Genomic DNA, 26,664 nt, shown 5'->3' on the forward strand with positions numbered 1-26,664 from the left:
TGCAATTTTTTAGCATTCCTGGTTTATTATTATTGCTTAGTGGTGGAGGTGAGGTTAAAATCACATTTGAAAGAATTCCTGCAGTCTTGTAATGCGCACATTTTTTACAGTGAAATACATTTATTTTACATGTTCGTGTCGCCAATTATTGCAGTGCAAAATTATAGCAAAAAAAAGTGTTTTTTTTTCAGGTGTAGTTTTAAAGGAGCACTCATCCCATCAAAGTTTTTATCCTCTTAATAAATTGCCATCATCATATAATACAGCATTGTGTCATTACAATTGCTCATTTTGTCCTTTTACCCAGCTAATTTGTCTCTTTTCTCTGCTCTATGTAGAAACAGGAAGTCTCTTGTCCCTGCATTTATCATTCCCCTACTCACCTCCTGACTCAACTGCTGCCTCATCTCCCTTGCCAGGGACTTTTGCTGTGACTTATGACTCATACAGAGAAAATGTACCTCCTGTTTCTACATAGGGTTTAGAAGGATTCAGCTAGTCAGTTTTTAATCATGTGATGACCTAATCGAAAAGAGAAGAATTATCTGGGTAGAAAGGCAAAATGAGCAATTATAAGTACACACTGCTGTATAATATGATTGCAATATATTAAGAGGATACAAACTTTGATGAGAGTGCTTCTTTAAATATCTTCGACTTCTAGAAAGAGTCAACGAAATAGATTCCCCATTCGGATTTAGTTTACAAACAGTACTGCAAAATACTGACCAAAATATTGCTATGTGAAGTGGCCTTCATCTGTGTACCTGGCCTCGGGCTTCTGCTAGAGTTGACAACCTTTTACATAACAGATGTGCTAGAAACCTTTCTCTCTTTTTGTATTATACAGTATATTTTACTGTATTTATTTCTTGAATGCTTCAGTTTATTTCTGATGTTTGATAATCACGACACTGAATAATATAGTAATATATGTGGCCCTCATGCAGCACGTTATCTGCACTGCAGATCAAATATTGCATATGGAAACTGTTCGCTTTGGGGTCCGCATAGATATACAATAGCTTTGCAGCTGCAAACACCCTTAGCTAGTAGTTTTTATACTCCGAAACAGATGTGTGCATGAAGAAGATATGGTGGACCCACTATATTATGTTTACTATACAATGTTATTACAATACTGCTCCATTTATACTCAGACGCTATTCCAATAATAAACCTGCAGGGGTATGAAATAAACATGAAACGCCCATAAAATACTGTTAGCAGAACGCATTCTGTAACTAACCACTTTCCAAATTTTTGGCACTGTTCTTCTGGATTGTATTTGTAACACTAAAATTATTTTATGTATTAATTTTCTATTAAATGTAAAATACAAATGACCTCTTTAGAAACTGTGATTTAAAACAACTTTGAAATAAACAATATAAGCTGTAAGAAGGATAGGCATAAAAAAAGCATGCAGAAAAAAATTACATCTTTACCAGTATTTCAACAGTGGCCCACAAATAGTGATGCAAAAAGAAAGGTAATTTACAAATAAAAAAAGAAAATATTAAAGGCGTGAAAAATAAAAAGAAAAGTTTTAATGAAAAAAAAGATTGACACCCAAAATAGTATCTATGCAGGGGCGGATTAAGGCTAAGTGCACACGTAACGGAACTCTCGCGGAAATTACCGCGAGAGTTCCGGAATTCCAGTCCGCGGGAAAATCGCATTTTAAATTCTCGCGATTTTCCCGCGGAAAAACTAGCATTTTGCAAGCGGAATTAGCTTGCAGAATGCTAGCGTTTTCCAAGCGATCTGGAGCATCGCTTGGAGAACTGATTGACAGGTTGATCACACTCGTCAAACACAGTGTTTGACAGTGTGACCAACTTTTTACTACTGAGGCCGCCTATGCAGCATCAGTAGTAAAAGATAGGATGTAAAAAAAAATAAAAAATGGTGTTATACTTACCCTCCGACGTCCCGCGCAGTCTTCCCGCTTCTCTCCACGCATCCGTTCCCAGTAGTCCTTTGCGAAAATGCTCGCGATGACGTCAGTTCTCGCGGGATCGCGACGTCTCGCGGTGATTCGCGATGATGTCGCGCGAATGACCGCGAGACTTCGCGATCCCGCGAGAACGGACGTCATCGCGAGCATTTTCGCAAAGGACTACTGGGAACGGATGCGTGGAGAGAAGCGGGAAGACTGCGCGGGACGCCGGAGGGTGAGAATAACAATATTTTTTATTTTTAAATTCTATTTTTTACAGGAATATGGTACCCAAAGCCCGGAGGACAGTCTCCTCTCCTCCGGACCGTGGGTACCATCCGCAAATGTTCTGCTTACTTTTCGCATGGTGTGCACAGCCACATGCGGAAAATAAGCGGAACAATGCATTCCTATGGGTGCGGGATCGCCGCGATTCTGCAAATTAATGAGCATGCTGCGGTTTTTACCGCAAAGCGATTCCGCCGCGGTAAAAACCGCAGCATTAGCACAGCATTGCGGAATCCCATAGGAATGCATGGGATGCTTATTTTTCGCGTTTTCGCGGCAAAATCGCGCGGTTAAAACCGCCACGGAAACGCGAAAAAAACGCTACGTGTGAACTCAGCCTAAGGGTAGCCAGGGCCCCGGAAAGTTTGGGGTGCATGGGCCCCCCAGCACCCGATGTATCATAATATTTTTGGGAGGTCATGTGACAGGTCACATGATGAACACACAGGTCCTCTAGTGCACATCTGTAGACACCATTTTTTTCCCTTACTTACAGCACTAAACATAACAATAGAGGGTACGATGTAAATTGGGGTATGTAAATTCATTGATATAGAAACACATGCTGTACATTACATAACGTGCACAGGGGTCATTTGAAAGGAGGAGAGGGCACAACTGAGGGGACCTGCCACCTCCTTACAATATCATCCTCTCTCTTCTCGATCTAGTTGGTGACTTGTTTTGTTCAGGATTATTGTACTTGTTTTTTGTTATATATATACCCCTTTTCTCATGTAAAGTGTCATGGAATAAATGGCACTATAATAAAAATATACTGAGGGCACTAGGATTCTTCCAAATTGCAGTGATGCAGGCATCACATTCACTCAACAAGTAGATACAGTTGTGGCCAAAAGTATTAACACCCCTGCAATTCTGTCAGATAATACTCAGTTTCTTCCTGAAAATTATTGCAAACACAAATTCTTTGGTATTATTATCTTCATTTAATTTGTCTTAAATGAAAAAGCACAAAAAGAATTGACCTAAAGCCAAATTGGATATAATTCCACACCAAACATAAAAAAGAGGGTGGACAAAAGTATTGGCACTGTTCGAAAAATCATGTGATGCTTCTCTAATTTGTGTAATTAACAGCACCTGTAACTTACCTGTGGCACCTAACAGGTGTTGGCAATAACTAAATCACACTTGTAGCCAGTTGACGTGGATTAAAGTTGACTCAAGCTCTGTCCTGTGTCCTTGTGTGTACCACATTGAGCATGGAGAAAAGAAAGAAGACCAAAGAACTGTCTAAGGACTTGAGAAACCAAATTGTGAGGAAGCATGAGCAATCTCAAGGCTACAAGTCCATCTCCAAAGACCTGAATGTTCCTGTGTCTACCGTGCACAGTGTCATCAAGAAGTCTAAAGCCCATGGCACTGTGGCTAACCTCCCTAGATGTGGACGGAAAAGAAAAATTGACAAGAGCTTTCAATGCAAGATTGTGCGGATGTTGGATAAAAACCTCGACTAACATCCAAACAAGTTCAAGCTGCCCTGCAGTCCGAGGGTACAACAGTGTCAACCCGTACTATCCGTCGGCGTCTGAATGAAAAGGGACTGTATGGTAGGAGACCCAGGAAGACCCCACTTCTTACCCCGAGACATAAAAAAGTCAGGCTGGAGTTTACCAAAACTTACCTGAAAAAGCCTAAAATGTTTTGGAAGAGTGTTCTCTGATCAGATGAGACAAAAGTAGAGCTTTTAGGGCAAAGGCATCAACATAGAATTTACAGGAGAAAAAAAGAGGCATTCAAAGAAAAAAACACGGTCCCTATAGTCAAACATGGCAGAGGTTCCCTGATGTTTTGGGGTTGCTTTGCTGCCTCTGGCACTGGACTGCTTGACTGTGTGCATGGCATTATGAAGTCTGAAGACTACCAACAAATTTTGCAGCTTAATGTAGGGCCCAGTGTGAGAAAGCTGGGTCTCCCTCAGAGGTCATTGGTCTTCCAGCAGGACAATGACCGAAAACACACTTCAAAAAGCACTAGAAAATGGTTTGAGAGAAAGCACTGGAGACTTCTAAGGTGGCCAGCAATGAGTCCAGACCTGAATCCCATAGAACACCTGTGGAGAGATCTAAAAATGGCAGTTTGGAGAAGGCAACCTTCAAATATCAGGAACCTGGAGCAGTTTGCCAAAGAACAATGGTCTAAAATTCCAACAGAGCATTGTAAGAAACTCATTGATGGTTACCGGAAGAGGCTGGTCGCAGTTATTTTGACCAAAGGTTGTGCAACCAAGTATTAGGCTGAGGGTGCCAATACTTTTGTATGGCCCATTTTTGTAGTTTTGTGTGAAATGATCGATGTTTTGCTTTTTGCTTCATTCTCTTTTGTGTTTTTTTCATTTAAGACAAATTAAATGAAGATAATAATACCAAAGAATTTGTGATTGCAATCATTTTCAGAAAGAAACGGAGTATTATCGGACAGAATTGCAGGGGTGTCAATACTTTTGGCCACAACTGTAGAATTTCTTTGTGGATATTGGTGCATATAAATATGGTTCATCAAACTAAGACAATAAACCCAAATCTAAAGTCACCCATTTGTATATTAAATGGCAGAAACCTACTCTCACAATGAATATTACAGCGAATACTTAGGGGTTGCTCGTTTCATTAATGTTAATCCTAAGCTAGAGGTTATTAAAAAGAAGTAAACTGAGCTGCACTCACCTTCCCCAGGTCTCACCGCTGCTCCTGTGTCATTGTGGCTCTGACTTGACACTGACAAAGTATCAGCCAATCAGGGAGCTCTGTGGTTCTGAGCGGGGTCTTTCCAGGTGGATGCAGCTAAATCCAGACACCAGGAGTAATGGCGAGACTCGCCATTAATTATAGTCACATATCCTCCAATTCCTTAGTTACATACCCCAAATTCATTAGAATTACATCCCCCTTTCAGTATAATTACATACCCTCAATTCATTATAGTCGCATATCCCCAATTCATTAGAATTACATACCCCAATTCAGTATGCAATGTCCTCTTTTACACCCCCACGCCCAATTCATTATAATGTAATATCTTCTCATCCATCCCCCACATCACAAATCTGTTGTCGGGTGTCCCAGGACCAGGGGCTCCTTCCCTGTCCCTAACGCCAGGGGCGCCCTAGTTCTCCCTGTTCCCTAGATTACTTCTGATGGTAAAGATGCCAGGGCCACGTACCTTGCCTTAAGCCCACGTCACACACAGCGATCTCACTAGCGAGATCGCTGCTGAGTCACAAGTTTTGTGACGCAACAGCGATCTCACCAGCGAGATCGCTGTGTGTGACACTTACCAGTGACCGGCCCCCCTGCCGGGTATCGCTGATTGTCCTGGAATGGCCAGGACATTTTTTTGATCGCTGGTCTCCCGCTATCCAGCATGCATTGCTGCATGTGACAGGCGGGAGACCAGCGACCTGGCGCTGGTAACTAAGGTACACATCGGGCTTCTAAGTGGCGCACAGCGCTTAGAAACCCGATGTGTACCTTAGTTACCAGCGCGCTGGTGCAGGGAGCTGGTAACCAAGGTACATATCGGGTTTCTAAGTGCCGCGAGCCGCTTAGGAACCAGATGTGTACCTTGGTTACCAGCTCCAACCACCAGCGTGCTGGTAACTAGGCTAAACAGTGGGTAACTAAGCGACATGTGTCGCTTGTTACCCGCGTGTACCTGGTGCTGATCGCTGGTGAAGATGCCTGTTTGGCAGCTCACCAGCGATCATGTAGCGTCACACCAGCGATCCTGACAAGGTCATATCGTTGTCGGGATTGCTGGTGCGTCGCTGTGTGTGACAGGGCCCCTAGATACTGAATCCACCCTCAGTCTGTACCCCTTCCCCACCCAGGGAAGAGGGGAGTAATAGTGTACTGTAGTACACCAACTAGACTAACAAGGTAATACGAACAGTGGTAACGAAAAATAGTAAACATACAATTGTGCTTGAAAGTTTACATACCCCAGCAGAATTTTTGCTTTCTTGGCCTTTTTTAAGAGAATATGGATGATTACACCAAAACGTTGTCTCCGCTCATGTTAGTGGTTGAGTGAAGCCATTTATTGTCAAACTACTGTGTTTTCACTTTTTAAATAATATTGACAACTCAAAACATCCAAATGACCCTGATCAAAAGTTTACTTACACCATTTCTTAATATCATGTTTTGCCCCCTCTAACAGCAATGACTGCTTGAAGTATTTTGTGGTAGTTGTGGATGAGATTATTTATTTCCTCAGATAGTAAAGCGGCCCACTCTTCTTGTCAAAAAGCCTCCAGTTCCTGTAAATTCCTGGGCTGCATAAACATGAACTATGCGCTTGAGATCGCCAAAGATTGGCTCAATGATTTTGGGGTCAGGAGACTGAGATGGCCACTCCAGAACCTTCACTTTGTTCTGCTGTGGCCAATGAGAGGTCGACTTGGCCTTGTGTTTTTGATCGTTGTCATGTTGGAATGTCCATGTACGTCCCATGTGCAGCAGTATTTGCTGCTAACGTGCTGCATTCATCTTTACTTCAACTTTGACCAAGTTTCCTGTGCCTTTGTAGCTCACACATCCCCAAAACATCAGCAATCCACCTCTGTGCTTTACAGTAGGAATGGTGTTCCTTTCATCATAGGCCTTGTTGACCTCTCTTCATATGTAACATTTATGGTTGTGGCCAAAAAGTTCGATTTTACTTTGTGGCATTTGCGCTATAATGGCTTTCTTCTGGCGACTTGACCATGCAGCCCATTTTTCTTCAAGTGCCTCTTTATTGTGCATCTTGAAACAGCCACACCACTAGTTTTCAGGGAGTCCAGTAATTCAGCTAATGTTATTTGTGGGTTTTTGTTTTCATCCTGAACAATTTTCCTTGCAGTTGTGGACTAAATTTTAGTTGGTCTACCTGAACGTGGTTTTGTTTTCACAGAGCCCCTGATTTTCCATTTGTTAATCACAGTTTGAACACTGTTGACTGGCATTATCAATTCCTTGGATATCTTTTTGAATCCCTTTCCTGTTTTATACAATTCAACTACCTTTTCCCATAGATCCGTTGACCATTCTTTTGCTTTCCCCATGACTCACAATCCAGAAATGTCAGTGACTGAATGAAAGATGCAAGACTGTCTGGATACCAGAAACTCACTCAGCTTTTATTCACACACTGATGACAAGCAAACAGGTCATAGGTGAGGATGTTACCTTTAGTAGCCAGTCAAACCCATTTGTGTCAGCTTCTGAGCATGTTATCAGGCCAAAGTCACCAGGGTATGTAAACTTTTGATCAGGGTCATTTGGATGTTTTGTGTTGTCATTATAATTTTAAAAGAGAAAACACAGTAGTTTGACAATAGATAGCTTCACCCAACCTCTATCCATCAGTGGAGAAAAAGTTTTGGTGTTATCATTCATATTCTCTGAATAAAGGCCAAGAAAGTAAAAATTCTCCCGGGGTATGTAAACTTTTGAGCACAACTGTACCAATATACTCACACATGTAACAGAGGAAAGCAGCGGAGAGTGGATGATGGGGTTAAACCAAAGTACTAGAAAGGGAATTATCACACACTCCAAACTTAGCAACAGTGACAGATAAACCCACCAACCGCCTTCTCTTATAAACCAACAACCATCCCCAGCCATAAGGCATAAGCCAACTCTGACAATGAGTGCTAGCCAGGGCCTAGTTTATGTAGGAGGTGGGAGTGGCTAACAGTGCACAGCTGAGAGCCTAAATGCTCCAGGAGATCTCAACAGAGCAGATTAACCCCTGCACTGCCAAAAGAAAATTACACTATTTAATAAGAAGGTGAAGTGCTTCTGGCTCCTCTCTGTCACAGAAAACCCATGACACCCCAATTTCTAATATACTGTGCTCTCATCCATCCCCCATCCAATTAATTATAACACACTGTTCTCTCACCTCTTCCCCTCACTCCAATTCATCATAACATACTGTTCTATCACCCATCCCCCATTCATTTCATTATAAAATACTGTTTTCTCACCTATCCCCACCCCAATTTATTATAACAGACTGTTGTCTCACCCATCCCTCACCCCAATTCATTATAACATACTGTGCTAAGATCGCATGCCTTTCCTTCTGCTTCCAGCAGCATGCAGTGTGTATTGGTAAGTCTAAACCATGCTTCCCCTTCATTTCCTGTCCCACAGCATAGGAGGAACAGAACACTAATCTGAGTAGAGGAGACAGCGGGAGGCAAACTGCATTCGACGCAGTTCGGCGCAGCGTCAAAACGACGCAAGCGAAGGCATCCGCATACATCAACATGGCCTGCATACCCAATGTTAAAGATAGGTACGCAGGACATAGGCAGAGCTGAATGGAAGAGATGCGGCAGTGGGCGGGGCTTAACAATGGAAGTACGCAGCCCTCCGCAGCTCTGCCCAACGCAAGTGTGAAACAAGCCTAAACGCAAGTCATACCAAAGAATTTTTAGCACTATCATGAAGTACAATATATCTTGAGAAAACAGTGTCAGAATCACCGGGATCCATGGAAGCGTTCCAGAGTTATTACCTCATAAATGGACCGTGGTCAGAATTGTAAAAATTGGCCCGGTCATTAGCGTGCAAACCACCCTTGGGGGTTAAGGGATTAAAAATAACTTGAAACAGAGAACGAACATTTAAAGGGGTTGGTCCCTTTCAGTAAGAGTGCATGTGTATCATATAAAGAATTAAAATTTTATTGTGTAGCAATTAAAAAATAAGCGCAAAGAGGGAAACAGATAATGTAGATAGATCTGGTAAAATGCTTCAACATACTATAACAAATCCATAATGTATAGTAATAACATAGAGTACAATCCGGAATGCATACACAACACAGTAATTACACAGTAAATTGACAGTTACCAACTTGGTACAGAGTAGTAAAGTGCTGCCAAAGGGGAATACTGATTTACAGGATAACTTACAAAGTAAAAGTGTCCAGACCTCATCCCTAACATCTCCTATATATACATGGGCCTGAAATAGGCATTAACCTTATCTGAAGGGATTACAAAACCATTTACCTTGTTTGAGCAAAGAATTACCCACCAATAAATGAAGGTGGATTTGTAACTGGTAGAACCTGGACAGGTCACAGCTGTCGTCAGGGCCGCCATCAGGGCATTACTGCCCTGACTGGCATATGGGGCCCGGTGGGCAGAGGGGGCCCGCATCGGGCCCTGTCTCCTCTGCTCACCGGGCCCCTACCGGCATGTAAACCGGGCCCTTAACACGGCGCTGCGGGCGGCAGCTAAACGCTATTCACATGCGGGCCCAGCGGCATCGCACGTCAATAGTTAACAGCTGCCAGCCAATCGGAGGCTGGCAGCTGACATCAGCCGCAGCGCGCACCTCGCCGGCGTCTGACGTCAGTGTCAGTCGCTGGCTAGAGCGCGCTGCAGCGTGGAGGGACGGAGCTTCACCCGCCGCTGGAGCATGGCCATGTAAGGAGAACTTGTTTTTTTTTTGACAGCGGCGATCCGGGGGGCGCGGGGGCAGAATGCTGGACACTGGGGCAGAATGCTGGACATGGGGCAGAATGCTGGACTGGGACAGAATGCTGAACATGGGGCAGAATGCTAGACTGGGGCAGAATGCTGAACATCGGGCAGAATGCTGAACATGGGGCAAAATGCTGGACTGGGGCAGAATGCTGGATATGGGGCAGAATGCTGGACTGGGGCAGAATGCTGGATATGAGGCAGAATGCTGGACGTGGGGGCAGAATACTGGAGACTGGGGCAGAATACTGGAGACTGGGGCAGAATGCTGGACATGGGGCAGAATGCTGGATATGGGGCAGAATGCTGGATATGGGGCAGAATGCTGAACATGGGGCAGAATGCTGGACTGGGGCAGAATGCTGAACATGGGGCAAAATGCTAGACTGGAGCAGAATGCTGGATATGGGGCAGAATGCTGGATATGGGGCAGAATGCTGAACATGGGGCAGAATGCTGGACTGGGGCAGAATGCTGAACATGGGGCAAAATGCTGGACTGGAGCAGAATGCTGAACATCGGGCAGAATGCTGGATATGGGGCAGAATGCTGGATATGGGGCAGAATGCTGAACATGGGGCAGAATGCTGAACATGGGGCAGAATGCTGGACATGGGGCAGAATGCTGGACATGAGGCAGAATGCTGGACTGGGGCAGAATGCTGGATATGAGGCAGAATGCTGGACACGGGGGCAGAATACTGGAGACGGGGGCAGAATGCTGGAGACTGGGGCAGAATGCTGGAGACTGGGGCAGAATGCTGGAGACTGGGGCCGAATGCTGGACATGGGAACAGAATGCTGGACATGGGGACAGAATGCTGGACATGGGGACAGAATGCTGGACATGGGGGCAGAATGCTGGACATGGGGCAGAATGCTGGAGACTGGGGCGGAATGCTGGACATAGGGCAGAATGCTGGAGACTGGGGCAGAATGCTGGACATGGGGGCAGAATGCGAGACACTGGGCAGAATGTGGAGATATGGGGCATGATTGGAGACAGATCGCACAGGATCATGGGGCAGGATGGATGCGATGGAGATCATATGGGGAAGAATGGATACTCATGAGGGCGGGATGGGAGAACATATGGCTAAAGCCAGGAATGAGACACACGGGGGTCAGGATGGGGGATATTATTACCATAGGGGCTAATTAAGGGATATTATTACTGCAGTGATGTATTTAATTTTTTGAGGATACTGTTTTAAATGGGGGGCGGTCCTGTTACTGTGCAGAGCGACACTACGTCGCCTTTTTTTCTTCATGTCGTGTAATGTAGAAGTTGGGAAAAAATAAGTAATGTGTTCTGCAAGCGGAGCTCTAGATAACTGTTATTTCCTGCAGAGACGAGTCCTGGCTGGAAGACATGATGGCAATCTGTGCTGGATGAATGAAAAGCAAGGATGAAGGACTTCACCTAGGGACATCACTGGTGAGTTAGTGTGTTACCTGTACACTGACACTATACACTGTATACTATATATACAGAGGTCCTGTGTATAATGTGACCAGTGATCACTGTGTTACCTGTACATTATACTGTATACAGAGCTCCTGTGTATAATGTCATTGATCACTATATTACCTGTACACAGACACTGCATACTAAATACAGATCTCCTGTGTATAATGCCACTTATGGTGATAGTATTATGGTTTTTTATTCATGATCAGTATTGTAGTATTCAGTCACCATGTGGTGGTAATATGTGGTCTGGGCATGGTGCGGTGGTATTTGTCCCTTGTGTGTGCTATTATTTGGTCACTTTGTGGTGGTAATATGTGGTCTGGTCATGGTGCAGTGGTATTTGTTCCTTGTATGTGATATTATTCGGTCACTATGGTAGTAATATGTGGTCTGGTCATGGTGTGGCGGTATTTGTTCCTTGTATGTGGTATTATAGGTCACTATGTGGTGGTAATATGTGGTCTGGACATAGTGTAGCGGTATTTGTTCCTTGTATGTGATATTATTGGTCATTTTAAAAATTGAAAAATAAATAAAAATATACCTAAATTATATTGCATATTTTAACAAATATTTAATAGGTTACAGTAGAGTAGAGCCCGGCCAAAAGTGCCTACCCTGTTTTGGTGGCGGCTTAAAAAAATCTTTTGTCCAAAGCAAAAGCTGCTGGCTATATGTGTGATCTGGTGATGGGAGCTGTTAATGTGTGATTGGTGAGAAGTGGAGTTTTTCCAAGAGAGAGCGGTGGGACTGTGGACAGTTTGAGTACTGGAGGCGGGGCTGGGGGGCACAAAAAAATTTGCCAGTATGGGGCCCCGAAATTCCTAGTGGCATCCCTGGCTGTCATGGTAAAGTCTTCATTGTGAATTACTAAAACTGCCAAATTACTGGAAGTCCACCTTTTTTCACTAGCTCTGGTGCAATGTAACAATGGCAAGTAATACTAAATGCATCAACAATGTCCATTGGTGTGTGAATTTCTAGATATCGGTAGGGGTCATTTCTCTATTTAAATATAAAGGCTGCAAGCAAGTGGGCGCTGGACTTTGAAGGAAGATGTCTGTAGCTTCAAACTTAACCAAATTCATTTTGACATTTGATCACCGTGAGCACTCCTTTTACAGTCTTATTTGCTTAAGGAATTAAACCAAACAATAAATTAGAATAGGAGATTTGAATTGTAGTTGGGGACCTTGTGGACAGCCTGCTGGATCCTGTGAGCCATGGTGGAGTCTAATGTTATAGATGGGAGTCTGCAGAACTACTGTTATTTGAAGGGCGTCTGTCAGCATTTTTTTGCTATGTAATCTGAGAGAAGCATAATATAGGGCAATAAAACCGATTTCAGAGATGTGTCAGTTGCTGGGCTGATTGGTGTAGTTTTGATGGAATTCCTGCTTTATCTGTTGTAGAGGTAGCAAAGGTCGTAATGGTAAGCAGTGTATAAACTCGCCCACTCCACTGATTGGCATCTTCCTTTGTACTTTGTGCGCAAGCTGCTAATCAGTGGAGGGGGTGGGGTTCCATACATTTTGTGGACTGCTGTACATGTGAGACATAGTCAGGCAGTGATAACATCATTCTGATAAAATACTGATTGTATCGAAACTACAACACACAGTCTAATAAGTAACTCATCCCTGGAATCAGGCTCTACCCCTACATTATGCTGGTCTCAGTTTGAAAAGCATAAACCTGCTATGACAATGAAATTATAAACATTTAAAAGTCATAAAATGACATATAAGCATCAACCCACAATAGAATTTCACAAACCACATATTATTGACACACTGGTGAATGCAAACATATTGGATACAATAATAACATACAAAAAGTTCCCAGGACAAAGAGGGCATATATGGTCAGCACTAAAAAGAGAGAATAAATATGATATCTTAACTATAATCAGAGACAAAGTATATTGATAAAAGTCTCAAATGAAGGTGCATAGGAAAAACTCATCAGCACCAATATCACCTAAAATATCAGCCCTCACATAGGTAAGTAAACTGACCTTGCTTATTTGCAGATTAGCTAGGAAACAATAGCTCAAAACTAACAAATCAGCCACACAATCACCAATGAAAGTAAATGTCCTTCAATGAACAATAACACTGACATACAAGCAATACAGGTGACAAGGCAAAAGGTGACCAGCTGCTTGGAAAAAAAAAATAGAGCTCATACATGTGGTAATATAGTCTAGGACTCACGCATACACAAAATAAAAGTGCCCAACGCGTGTCGCCAGGAGTCTGTGGTGTAGAGAAGCATGTTGATATATTTATATATATATATTTATATATATTATTATTATTATTATTATTATTATTATTACAGTGCCATACATAATATAAACAGGTTCAGTAATTTTAAACAATACAAGTCACGACTGGTACAGGATGAGGAAGGACTCTGCCCCCAAGAGCTCACAATCTACAAGGGATGGGTGAGAATACAGTAGGCAAGGGTAGAGCTGGTCGTGCAGTGGTTTGGTCAATTGGTGTTTACTGCAGGTTGTAGGCTTGTCGGAAGAGGTAGGTCTTCCGGTTCTTTCTGAAGTTTTCCATGGTAGGCGAGAGTTTGATATGTTGTAGTAGAGGTGATGCGTGGGAAAAATCTTGTTTGCAATTGTGGGAAGAGGAGAGTAGAGAAGGAGATCTTGTGAGGATTCGAGGTTGCGTGCAGGTAAGTATCGGGAAACGAGGTCACAGATGTATTGAGGACACAGATTGTGGATGGCCTTGTATGCCATGGTTAGCGTTTTGAACTGGAGTCTTTGGGTAATGGGGAGCCAGTGCAGGGATTGACAGAGATGACGTAGTTCCCCAAACCATCACTTATTGTGGAAACTTCACACTAGACCTTAAGCAGCTTGGATTGTGTGTCTCTCCACTCTTCCTCCAGACTCTAGGACCTTGATTTCCAAGGTCTAGTGTGACATTTCCACAATCCGTGATGGTTTAGGGAACCATGTCATCTGCTGCTGTAGGTCCACTGTGTTTTATCAAGACCAAAGTCAGCACAGCCGTCTACCAGGAAATTTTAGAGCAATTTATGCTTCCCTCTGATGACTAGCTTTTTGGAGATGGAAATTTCATTCTCCAGCAGGACTTGGTACCTGTCCACACTGCCAAAAGTACCAATACCTGGTTTACAAACAACAGTATCACTGTGCTTGATTTGCCAGCAATCTCACCTGATCTTAACCCCATAGAGAATCTATGGGGTATTGTCAAGAGGAAGATGAGAGACACCAGAACTAACAATGCAGACAAGCTGAAGGCTGCTATCAAAGCAACCTGGGCTTCCATAACACCTCAGCAGTGCCACAGGCTGATCGCCTCCATGCCATGCCACATTGATGCAGTAATTGATGCAAAAGGAGCCCCGACCAAGTATTGAGTGCATTTACTGAACATACATTTCAGTAGGCCAACATTTCATTAAAATCGTTTTTTCAAGCTGGTGTTATAAAGTATTCTAATTTACTGAGATAATGACTTTAGGGTTTTCATTGGCTGGAAGCTATGATCATCAACACTAACAGAAATAAACACTTGAAATAGATCACTCGGTTTGTAATGACTCTATATCAGACCTAGGCAAAGTGCGGCCGTGGGACTGGAAATCAGAGGTCCGCTGGCTGCACCGTCCCGCCCGCTTGCTGTTTTCATGTGTGCCGTGGCTCTGCGCTACACTGCTGACTCCTCTGGTAAAGGAGGGGCCTCCGGCCACTTCCTCCACCAATCAGCGTGTGAAACAGCTGACGCGATGACGTCATATCATCTCGTCAGCTGTGTACACCGAAGAGCAGCGAGAGAAGCAGAGCGCTGGAGAACAGGACCAAGGTGAGTATGGGTTTTTTTTTTCTTCTTGTGCATGGGCTGTTTGGGTGGGCATGGGGAGACTATGGGGGGGTGATATGGTGCTGCACACAGAGGGGGTGACATGGTGCTGCACACAGAGGGGGTGACATGGTGCTGCATACGGGGGGGTGACATGATGCTGCACACGGGGGATGACATGGTGCTGCATACGGGGGGGTGACATGGTGCTGCACACAGGGGGTGACATGGTGCACACAGAGCGGGTGACATGGTGCTGCACACAGAGGGGGTGACATGCTACACACAGGGGTGACGTGCTGCGCATGGAGGGGTGACATGGTGCTGCACATAGGGAGAGTAACATGGTGATGCACATAGGGGGAGTGACATGCTGCATATGAGGGCAACATGTGGCACATGGTGCTGCATATGGAGGCAACATGCTGCACATGGTGAGGCTATGGGGGTGGCATGCTGCACATAGGGAGGCTATGGGGGCAACATGCAGTGTATATATGGAGACTGTGTGGGGCTCATTCAATGTATATAGGGAGGCTGTGTGGGGTTCATGCAGTATATAGGGAGGCTGTGTGGGGCTCACGCTGTATATGGGGAGGCTGTGTGGGGCTCATGCAGTATATGAGGAGGCTGTGTGGGGTTCATGCAGCATATATAGGGAGGCTGTGTGGGACTCATGCAGTCTATATAGGGAGGCTGTGTGGGAATCATGCAGTGTATATAGGGAGGCTGTGTGGGGCTCATGCAGTATATGGGGAGGCTGTGTGGGACTCATGCAGTGTATATAAGGAGGCTGTGTGGGGCTCATGCTGTATATTGGGAGGCTTTGTGGGGCTCATGCAGTGTATATAGGGAGGCTGTGTGGGGCTCATGCCATATATGAGGAGGCTATGTGTGGCTCATGCCATATATGGGGAGGCTGTGTGGGGCTCATGCTGTATATGGGGAGGCTGTGTGGGGCTCATGCCGCATATGGGGGAGGCTGTGTGGGGCTCATCCGCATATGGGGGGAGGCTGTGTAGGGCTCATGCCGTATATTGGGAGGCTTTGTAGGGCTCATGCAGTGTATATAGGGAGGATTTGTGGGGCTCATGCAGTGTATATAGGGAGGCTGTGTGGGGCTCATGCCATATATGAGGAGGCTATGTGGGGTTCATGCCATATATGGGGAGGCAGTGTGGGACTCATGCTGTATATGGGGAGTCTGTGTGGGACTCATGCAGTGTTTATAGGGAGGCTGTGTGGGGCTCATACCGTATATTGGGAGGCTTTGTGGGGCTCATGCAGTGTATATAGGGATGCTGTGTGGGGCTCATGCCATATGTGAGGAGGCTATGTGGGGCTCATGCCATATATGGGGAGGCTGTGTGGGGCTCATGCTGTATATGGGGAGGCTGTGTGGGGCTCATGCCGCATATGGGGGAGGCTGTGTGGGGCTCATCCGCGTATGGGGGGAGGCTGTGTAGGGCTCATGCAATATATGGGGAGGCTGTGTGGGACTCATACCGCATATGGAGGAGGCTGTGTAGGGCTCATGCAATATATGGGGAGGCTCAATATATGGGGAGGCTGTGTGGGGCTCATGCCGCATATAAGGGGCTGTTGGGGATCTCATACAATATACAGAAGGGGCTGTGCTTGGGTTCAAACGATATATAGGGGGTGTCAACATACTTAGTTCTGCTCAATATTGAATGATACAACTAATATTAATAAAATTATCAATAATATAATTATTATAATATATCAATATTAATATTGAGAAGAATTAATTCTGGCATATTGGTTCGGCCCTCCACAACAGTCACGGTCTTTCATGTGACTGTTGTCACATGCTGGAAAGCATGTATTTGGAAGTCGCCTTGCTACACTTGTAAGGAGAGCTTTAAACTAGAACAACATGGGAAGGGAAGCAAAAGACCAGAAAAAGCCATACACCTGACAAATGCTATTGAGAACTCTGCTATTAGAAGTGGAAAGGAAGAACAAAGACGAAAGAATCTAATTAATAAAAATATTGGAGAAAGAGAAACCAATCACAAACTAAAATGTTTCTATACTAATGCACAAAGCATGGGCAACAAACAAGGAGAATTGGAACTACTAACACAGGAACAGAAATATGATGTAATTGGAATCACTGAAACTTGGTGGGACAATACACATGATTGGAATACAAGACTAGAAGGATACAACTTATTTGCTAGAAACAGACTTGATAAACGAGGAGGGGGTGTCGCATTGTATGTTCGAAACGCGTATATCTGCACAGAGATTGAAGCTTCAGAGACTGGGAGTTCTGTGGAAACTGTTTGGGTAAGAATACAAGGACAGAACAATGGAAAGGACACCATTGTAGGCATTTACTACAGGCCACCTGTGCAAGCCGAAGATATAGATGAACTCTTTATGCATCAAATGGCCAAGTTCTCCAAAAAATATGACATAGTTGTCATGGGAGATTTCAACTATCCAGACATTTGTTGGGAATCTCTCTCAGGCAAAACTAACAGGTCAAGGAAATTCTTATCCTCTCTTGCTGACAACTTTATCTTCCAAAAGGTAAGGGAGAAAACAAGGGGAACTGCTACCTTGGATCTAATCCTTATAAACAGGGAGGAAATGGTTGAGGAGGTAAAAGTGGCTGGGACCCTAGGAGGTAGCGACCATGCTATTTTAGAATTTTGGATTACTAGAGGTGGAAGACCTGTGAAGACTCAGACGTCAAGGTTAGATTTCAGAAAGGCAGATTTTAAGGGATTCAGAAAGAGAATTGGAGGGATCCAATGGCTGGATATCCTTAAAGACAAAAATGTCCAGGAAGGATGGGAAATCTTGAAAAATGAAATTCTCAAAGCACAGTTGTTAACAATTCCGAAAAGAGGGAAGAATAGGAAGCATTTAAGGAAACCAGGATGGATGAACACAGAACTTAAGCACATGCTAAAAAGGAAGAAAAAAATGTTTATAAAATGGAAAGAGGGAGACATATCTAAAGAAGAATATAATGCTGTCTGCAGAACCTGCAGGGCACAAATCAGATTATCTAAAGCTGAAAATGAGCTGAGGCTTGCAAGAGATGTCAAAAGCAATAATAAAGGATTTTGGGGATATGTCAAAAGTAAAAGAAAAGTCAAAGATGCTATAGGATTTTTACAGGATGAAAATGATGAAATGGTAAGACAGGATGTTGAGAAGGCTGAACTTTTAAATTCCTATTTTGCATCTGTTTTCTCTCAGAAAGGAAATGCAACATCAACTGTTATTCACTGTCCTATTAAGGGAATAGAAGAATCCAGGATATCTATAAACAGAAAGATAGTGAGGAAACACTTAGCTAACCTAAATGAATTCAAGTCTCCAGGTCCAGATGAATTACACCCCAGAGTACTGAAGGAGATAGCAGAAGAAATTTTTGAACCCCTCTCCATAATCTTTGAAAATTCTTGGAGAACAGGAGAAGTGCCAGAAGACTGGAGAAGAGCAAATGTTGTTCCTGTCTTCAAAAAGGGGAAGAAGGTGGACCCAGGCAACTATAGGCCGGTGAGTCTGACTTCTATACCAGGAAAGATCTTTGAACAAATTATTAAACAACATGTATGTCAATACCTGGATAAGAATGAAGTGATTAAACAGAGTCAGCATGGGTTTCTAACTAATAAGTCATGTCAGACTAACTTAATTTCCTTCTATGACGGTATCACTGATTGGGTGGATCAAGGAAATGCTGTAGATATAGTATATCTTGACTTCAGCAAAGCATTTGACAAAGTCTCTCATACAATCCTTATTGAAAAAATGACTAAGTATGGAATGGACAAGGCAACTGTTAGGTGGATTCATAACTGGCTTAGTGATCGGACCCAAAGAGTGGTCGTAAATGGCTGCACATCCAGTTGGAAGAATGTCTCAAGTGGGGTACCACAGGGCTCTGTCCTGGGCCCTGTATTGTTCAACATCTTTATCAACGATTTAGATGAAGGAATTGAGGGTAAACTGATTAAATTTGCTGATGACACAAAGCTAGGAGGGATAGCTAATACTAGAGAAGAGAGAGAGAGGATTCAAAAAGATTTAAATAAACTGGAGAAGTGGGCAGCAACTAACAGAATGGTTTTTAACAGGGAGAAATGCAAAGTACTACATCTGGGCAATAAAAATGAAAAAAGCATATATAGAATGGGAGGAATAGGGCTAAGTGACAGCACATGTGAAAAAGACTTGGGTATACTAATAGATCACAGACTGAATATGAGTCAACAGTGTGATGCAGCAGCAAAAAAGGCAAATGCAATTCTAGGATGTATTAACAGAAGCATACAGTCTAGATCACGTGAAGACATTATTTCCCTCTACTCCTCTTTGGTCAGACCTCATCTGGAATATTGTGTCCAGTTTTGGGCACCACATTTTAAAAAAGACATCAACAAACTGGAGCAAGTTCAGAAAAGAGCGACCAGAATGGTGACCGGTCTGCAAACCCTGTCTTATGAGGAAAGGTTGCAGGATTTGGGAATGTTTAGTTTGCAAAAGAGAAGACTGAGAGGAGACTTAATAGCTGTCTACAAATATCTAAAGGGCTGTCACATTGTAGAAGGATCAACTTTATTCTCATTTGCACAAGGAAAGACTAGAAGCAATGGGATGAAACTGAATGGGAAGAGACACAGATTAGATATTAGAAAAAACTTTTTGACAGTTAGAGTGATCAATGAGTGGAACAGGCTGCCACGAGAAGTGGTGAGTTCTCCTTCAATGGAAGTCTTCAAACAGAGGCTGGACAGACATCTGACTGGGATGATTTAGCGAATCCTGCTTTGAGCAGGGGGTTGGACCAGATGGCCCAGGAGGTCCCTTCCAACTCTACGATTCTATGTGTCCCCTCAAGAAAATTAATTGCCCACCCCTGCTCTATATAATGAGTTTCATTTTTTGTATTGAAGAACTGAAATAAATTAACTTTCGGATGATATTCAAATTTTGTGAGAAGCACTTGGGTATATACAATGTGTGTGTGTGTGTGAGTGTGTGTATATATATATATATATATATACTTATATGTATCTTCAATGTATTTGGAGTTAATAAAATGTACCTAGTGTTTATTAGCTGGGATGGCCAGCGGTGTCGAAGGCACAGTTTCCAGATTTTGAAGATGTAAAATAGTTTGTAAAAGTGAAGCCATCTGACCCTGAGGGATTTCATAAGGGTTATGGTATTTATTTTTTCCACCATGCAACTGAAAAATGGAGGAGCGTTCATTTGCCCAAGTATCATAGTGGTGGAAAACTTAACACTTTGTATACCTTTCTTTAGTCACCTTGGGTATGCGAACATTGATATTGGGTATACATTTTATGGCACTTTCATGGCACTTGGTGGTGACTGTCTAGGCAGTATACATGATAATTGAATCTCCACTAGGCACATTTGCTTATGTGCTATCGAGCAGTTCACCAATAGTTATGTCACTCAATGAAAAATTAATAAGTCTGTATATAGTATTATTGATACTGATTCTTGTACGGGTATCCTGGATAGAAAAGGGAATAGTCCTCATCACTAGAGATGAGCGGATCAATTTGTTGGACTCTGTTCCAAGGTCTAGGTTCCCGGTGTGGCTATTGATTAGAAATGGCTGGCACAACGTCATCTGTGCTCTATGTCACAAAGGCAATACTGCGCCAGCCCTGACAAATCAAATACCTCTCCGGAAGGCAAGAGATTCTCGGTTCTCCCCTCTAGCGGCCAGGTGCCACTTGTCTGAACGCTGGACTGAAGTCCTGCAAGTTGATCTTCTCATCTGTACTCACCACACTTCACATCAATGCTTGAAACAGAAATATTGTTATATTTACTGCATTGTATAGTGGCACTATCCAACTTACTTCACACATGTTACTACAATAGATAAAATCCATTACAAAATCAGAGCTCAGTTCAAAGAACACAGTACTTTCAAATATTGATATATGAAAGGGTATATAAACTGATATTTGATATTGTTAGTAACCTTTCAAATGGGGATGATTCACAAGATTGCACCACAATGTTCCCCTTTCATAGATTCCAGTTTTCTAATACTTTTTTTGAGACTGCATGATGGTTTTAGAGGAAAACTTGTTTGTCACTTTCTATTCATTGCACTCCTTTAACACCAACGTTAAAGACTCCTTAAATATGACCCTTTATTACCAGGTACTAGATTATGTTAGTGACACCCTCCTTCAAAAGGATTTGATCTCTGGACCTCTATTGCTTCATAACCATTTCCAGTTTTGTTTATGAATGTGACAAATTCTTGTTGGTACTTATGTGTATTGTGCTATCTTTTGTGAAATTCTAAATTTCTGTAACTATTCAAAACTTTTGTAATTGATGGGGTTTAAATCAAATATTTGTTATCAATTCACAGGTCATATATGCCTTAAATACTAGGAATGATGAGCACGAATCAGGAGTACAAGCCATTAAAGAAGCACATGAAGAAGAAATTCAGCAGATCCTTGCTGAAACCAGAGAGAAGATATTGCAATATAAGAATAAAGTGTCAGAGGAAACTGAGCTGAAACGAAAAATACAAGCACTGGAAGAATCATTAGAGGAACATAAAAAGTTGAAACACCAAGCACTTACTGAATTTGATGTTTACAAGCATCGGGTAGAAGATATACAACTTTGTGCAGAAGCCCAACATGTGCAAAGAGTTGTTACCATGTCACGAGAGGTGGAGGAGATAAGGAAGAGATTTGAGGAGCGGATACGAAGTTTTATGCAACTCCAAGTACAGTTTGAGAAAGACAAACGTACTGCCTTAGAAGAACTAAGAGCAACTCATAGATTAGAGATCCAAGACCTCCTAAAAGCACAACACAGTCAAAATGCTACTTTAAACAAGGGTCAGGAAACACTAGAGGAAATGCATCAATTACAATTGGAAGAACTTAATAAAAAGCTGGAAGACTTACGTCTGGAGAGGAAAAAGTTAGTAGAGGATTATGAAGGGAAGCTGAGTAAAGCTCAGGCCTTCTATGAACATGAGTTGGAAGCTTTGAAAAGGTCTCAGCACTTTACAGCCGAGAGTCTGCATGCTTGTAAGCAGAAAGAGTCCGAATTGAAGAGAGAATTTCAAACTCAAGAAGCTATCTTACAGAAGAACCTCGGCATTCTTAAAACAGAATTTCAGGTTGTACAGGAAGAAGCAGGAATTCTTCGAGAAAAGTGCCAAAAACTACAAGCTTCTCTCTCTACAGCAGAGAACAATGTTCAGGTAAGAGATTTGCAGGTTGACCCATTTTCTTAGATTCTAGTCTTCATAGAGTAAACAATTTTGCTCATATGTTTTAATAGTATATAAAAAAAACTTCCTTCTCACCCCCCACTGGGGGTGGTCTTTGTTGTCCTTTCTCATTCTCGGGTCCTTTACTAGAGGCCTGGGAGTTTGAAGGTTCTGCGCAGGGCCTTAGTTGTTCCCAGCATTGCGCTTTTCTAGACAAAGAGCTCAGATGTTGCTCCTGGGATCTGTTGTAGCCATTCTTCCAACTTATGGGTCACTGCTCCAAGTGCTCCTATCACCACTGGAATCACTGTTTCCTTCACCTTCCACATCTTCTCCAGTTCTCCTTCAAGGCCCTGGTATTTCTCTACCATCTCATATTCCTTCTTTCTGATGTTGCTGTCACTTGGCACTGCCACATCTATTATAATTGCTGTCTTCTGATCCTTGTCTACTATCACAAGTCTGGTTGGTTAGCCAACACCTGCTTATCCGTCTGAATCTTGAAGTTCCACAGGATTTTTGCCCTTTCAGTCTCCACCACTTTCCTGGGGTCACCTGGACTTAGGGGGACTTAACCCATGTGCTGTACAGATGTTCCTGTATACAATTCCTGCTACTTGGTTGTGGCGTTCAGTATACGCTGTTCCTGCTTACATTTTGCATCCTGCCACTATGTGTTGGATGGTGTCTGAGGTTTCTTTGCATAGTCTGCACCTTGGGTCTGGTCTTGTGTGATAGATTCCTGCTTCTATGGATCTGGTACTTAGTGCTCGCTCTTGTGCCGCTATGATTAGTGCCTCTGTGCTGTCTGAGTCCAGCTTTCTCCAGCCATTGGTAGGACTTCATATCAGCCTACTCCATTATCTGTCAGTGGTACATCCCATGCAGCGGCTTGTCTTGCCATGGCGCTTCATGTTCCTGATCTTCCTTCCAGATCCAGATCTGTTCTTGTTGCTGCCTTAGGCTTTCGCTCTGCATCTCATCTTTTGGTGCCATTTATCTGATGTATTCCTGGATACTCCTTGTTACTTCCGTGAGGGTGGCTTCGATGCTTATCAAGCCTCGACCACCCTCCTTTCTGTTGGAATACAATCTTTGGGTGCTAGACTTAGGGTGGAGACCTCCATGCATTGCGAGGAGCTCTTGTTTCTTCACATCTGCAGCTTCCATCTCTTCTTTTGGACAGCACACTATGCCATCAAGGTATCTGATAACAGGCAGGGCGTATGTATTGATGGCACAGATTTTATTCTTCCCATTGAGCTTGCTCTTCAGAACCTGTCTTACCCTGTGATGGTATTTTGGATGTTGCTGCTTTCCTTGCCTCCGCATCATGGTTACCGTATCCCTGTGGGATGCCGAGGTAATGCAATGTGTCCTGCTGTTAATTCCAGTCCATCAGTCTTGACTACCTTGCCTCTCTTTTTTCCCAACCGGCCTCATTTCTCTAGTCCGAAGGACATCCCAATGTCTTCACTGTAGATCCTTGTTAGGTGGATCAGTGAATTGATGTCTCATTTGTTTTTTATGCAAATTGTCTCTTCAGAGAGGAAGCGGACTAGAACTCTAGTGCCACCTATTGGAGGTAGCAATCCTAAAAGTCAATGTTGACCCATTTAACGAGCCTAGTTACATGACTTAGGATAAAAGCCAAGCCAGAATCTCCATTTGCAGACACTGTGTTTCGGGGTACTGCCCCTCATCAGTGCAAAGTGGGAGATCTGGTTTGGCTGTGAGAGAGGCGTCTGACCGATATCCAAGAAGTATCATTTCTCCTTGCGGAGAATGACATGCTAAGCATGTCGAGGTGAGGAGACTTAAAGCCGCAATGCTCCTCTGGGAAATATGCTAATTATGCAAATTGTCTCTTCAGAGAGGAAGAGGAGTAGAACTCTAGTGTTTTTCACATACAGCTTGATGTCATCCATGTAGAGGAGGGGGCTACCTTGCCTCTCTTTTTTCCCAACTGGCCGCATTTCCCCAGTCTGAAGGACATCCCAATGTTTTCACTGTAGATCCTTGTTTGGTGGATCAGTGAATTGATGTCTCATTTGTTTTTCGCATACAGCTTGATGTCATCCATGTAGAGGAGGGGGCTGATGGTGCTTCCACTCTTGAATCTGTATCCATAGCCAGACTCTGTAATTATCTGACTGAGTAGGTTCAAGCCTATGCAGAACAGCAATGGGTCAGTGCATCACCTTGGTATACGCCACATTTGATGGTCACTTGTGTTAGTTGTCTTGAGTCTTCCAATGTTGTTCCAATGTTGTTCTCCATAGCCCCATTGAGTTTCTGAGGAAGGTTCTTAGTTTCCTGTTGACATTGTAGAGAGCCAAGCATTCACAGATCCATGTGTGTGGCATTGAGTCATAGGCTTTCCTGTAGTCAATCTAGGCTGTGCAGAGATTGGACTGTCGAGAACTTGAGGCTCGAGCGACTGCTCTATCTACTAGGAGCTGGTGCTTAGAGCCTGGTGTCGGTCCCAATTCCTTTCTGAGCTGTATTCATGTACTGGTTCATATGGTTCTGCAGCTTGGTGGCTATGATGCCTGACAGGAGTTTCCATGTTGTAAGGCAGGTTATTTGGCAGTAGTTGCATGGGACTGTTCCTTTGTGAGGATCCTTTATGATCAGCACTGTTATTCCTTGTGTTAGCCAGGCTGGGTGGTGTCCTGCTTCTAGCAGTTGGTTCATCTGCTTTGCCATTCGTTCATGTGTAAGGGGTGTACCAAGATCACTTGATGCTCCACTCCCTTTTCTCATGTTGATATTATAATGTTCGTATATTGTATATATAATGCATGTTTAACTAGGGAAAGTGCAGTAGATAAGCAAGTCCTCTAGATGTCTTAGTAGTAAATAGTTAACATAGGAGGGGCCAACCGTGGGTAAGCCAGTTTGTTCCTGACATTTTAGTCAGGAGGGTCTGAGAGCCCGGACAGGGCGGGTGGACCCCGTAATGTTAATTAAGGAGCCCAGCTCGTCCAGGCCTTAGGAGCAGTGGAACACTGGGAAAGAGAAGGAAAGCAGGACAGCTACGTCATGAAGACCGTTGGCTACATAGGCAGATGCCTGAGTGTGTGGGGCGAAACGGACCAGGAACTCCTAAAGTTGGTCAGATGCATAGCTGTGGTGCTGGGAAGTATGGTGCGACCCGGCAGCGCTCCTATGGAGGCAAGGGACAGCACAATGACAGTGAATGTCAAACTGTGTAATGAACTGTCTGCTGTATCTTTATGTGAACTGGACGAGCTGTGTCAAGTGTTGAGTAAAGTTAACTGTTTCAAGTTGGACCTGGATGTTACACCCACGAACTGAAATGTATTTTGTTGGGATTTCATGTGGTATACTAATACAAAGTGGCAAGTATTTGTGAAGTCTAAAGGAAATTATACATGTATTTTTAATTATTTTAGAAATGTAAATCTGAAAATTGGGACATGCATTTATATTCAGCCTCCTATCATCTGATAGCACTAAATAAAATACTGAATTACCAATTGCCTCCAGAAGTCACATAATTAGTACATTAAGCCCACCTGTGTGTAATTTATCTCAATATAGCTACAGCTGTTCTGTGAAGGCCTCAGAAGTTTGTGTGAGAACATTAGGGACCAAACAGCATAATGAAACCAAGGAACACAACAGGCAGGTCAGAGATAAAGTTGTGGAGAAAAGTAAAGGATGGTTAGGTTATAAAAAATAAACCAAATTATGAACATCTCATGGAGCACTTGCATCAGTAATTGCAGTGAAAGGTGCTCCTACAAAGTATTCACTCAGATGGGCTGAATAGAAATCAAATGTATGTCACAATTTTCAGATTTTTATGTTTAAAATGATTAGAAAGCTATGTATCGTTTCCTATACGCTTGCAATACCTGGTACTTTGTGTTGACATATCACATAAAATTCTAATAAAATGCATTTGAGTTTGTAGATTCAACGTGATAAAAATAGGGAAAAATTCACAGGATATGAATAGTTTTTCAAGCAACTGTATAATAAAATGAAAAAAATAAAGCAGAACCAAAACATCATTGTCATACCAATTTACTGCTTTGCATTAATATTTCTGTAATACTTGCTCATTGAAAAGTGAATACGGTATGTTCCTCCATATATCCCTTTCCATGGGACGGACTCTGATTTGGCCTCCATTTAGGAGAATATGTTGGGGTTTACATCTTTTTTTGCTGTATGAAATATCGTGGCTAAATTCACTGTTCCAAAAAGTGGCAGGCAGTAAAAGTTTATACCTTGTGGCAAACTTTTTTTTCTTTTACAATGACTTCCTGTGGGTCAAAGACGCCA

General features: G+C 43.1%; 1 protein-coding gene across 5 annotated transcripts in view; it reads left to right on the forward strand.

The window, feature by feature from the left end:
* The window catches only part of FAM184A (family with sequence similarity 184 member A), a 384,174-nt gene that overhangs the window by 159,101 nt on the left and 198,409 nt on the right, over positions 1–26,664 (forward strand). For all 5 annotated transcript variants that reach the window (XM_073575923.1, XM_073575927.1, XM_073575925.1 and 2 more), the window contains one exon: positions 21,484–22,338. In XM_073575923.1, coding sequence (XP_073432024.1) covers positions 21,484–22,338 — 855 coding nt within the window. The remainder of the gene's footprint in view (positions 1–21,483; positions 22,339–26,664) is intronic.

Source organism: Dendrobates tinctorius, unplaced genomic scaffold, assembly GCF_039654945.1.
Source record: "Dendrobates tinctorius isolate UK_male_01 unplaced genomic scaffold, ASM3965494v1 ptg000046l, whole genome shotgun sequence".
Lineage (NCBI taxonomy): Eukaryota > Metazoa > Chordata > Amphibia > Anura > Dendrobatidae > Dendrobates > Dendrobates tinctorius.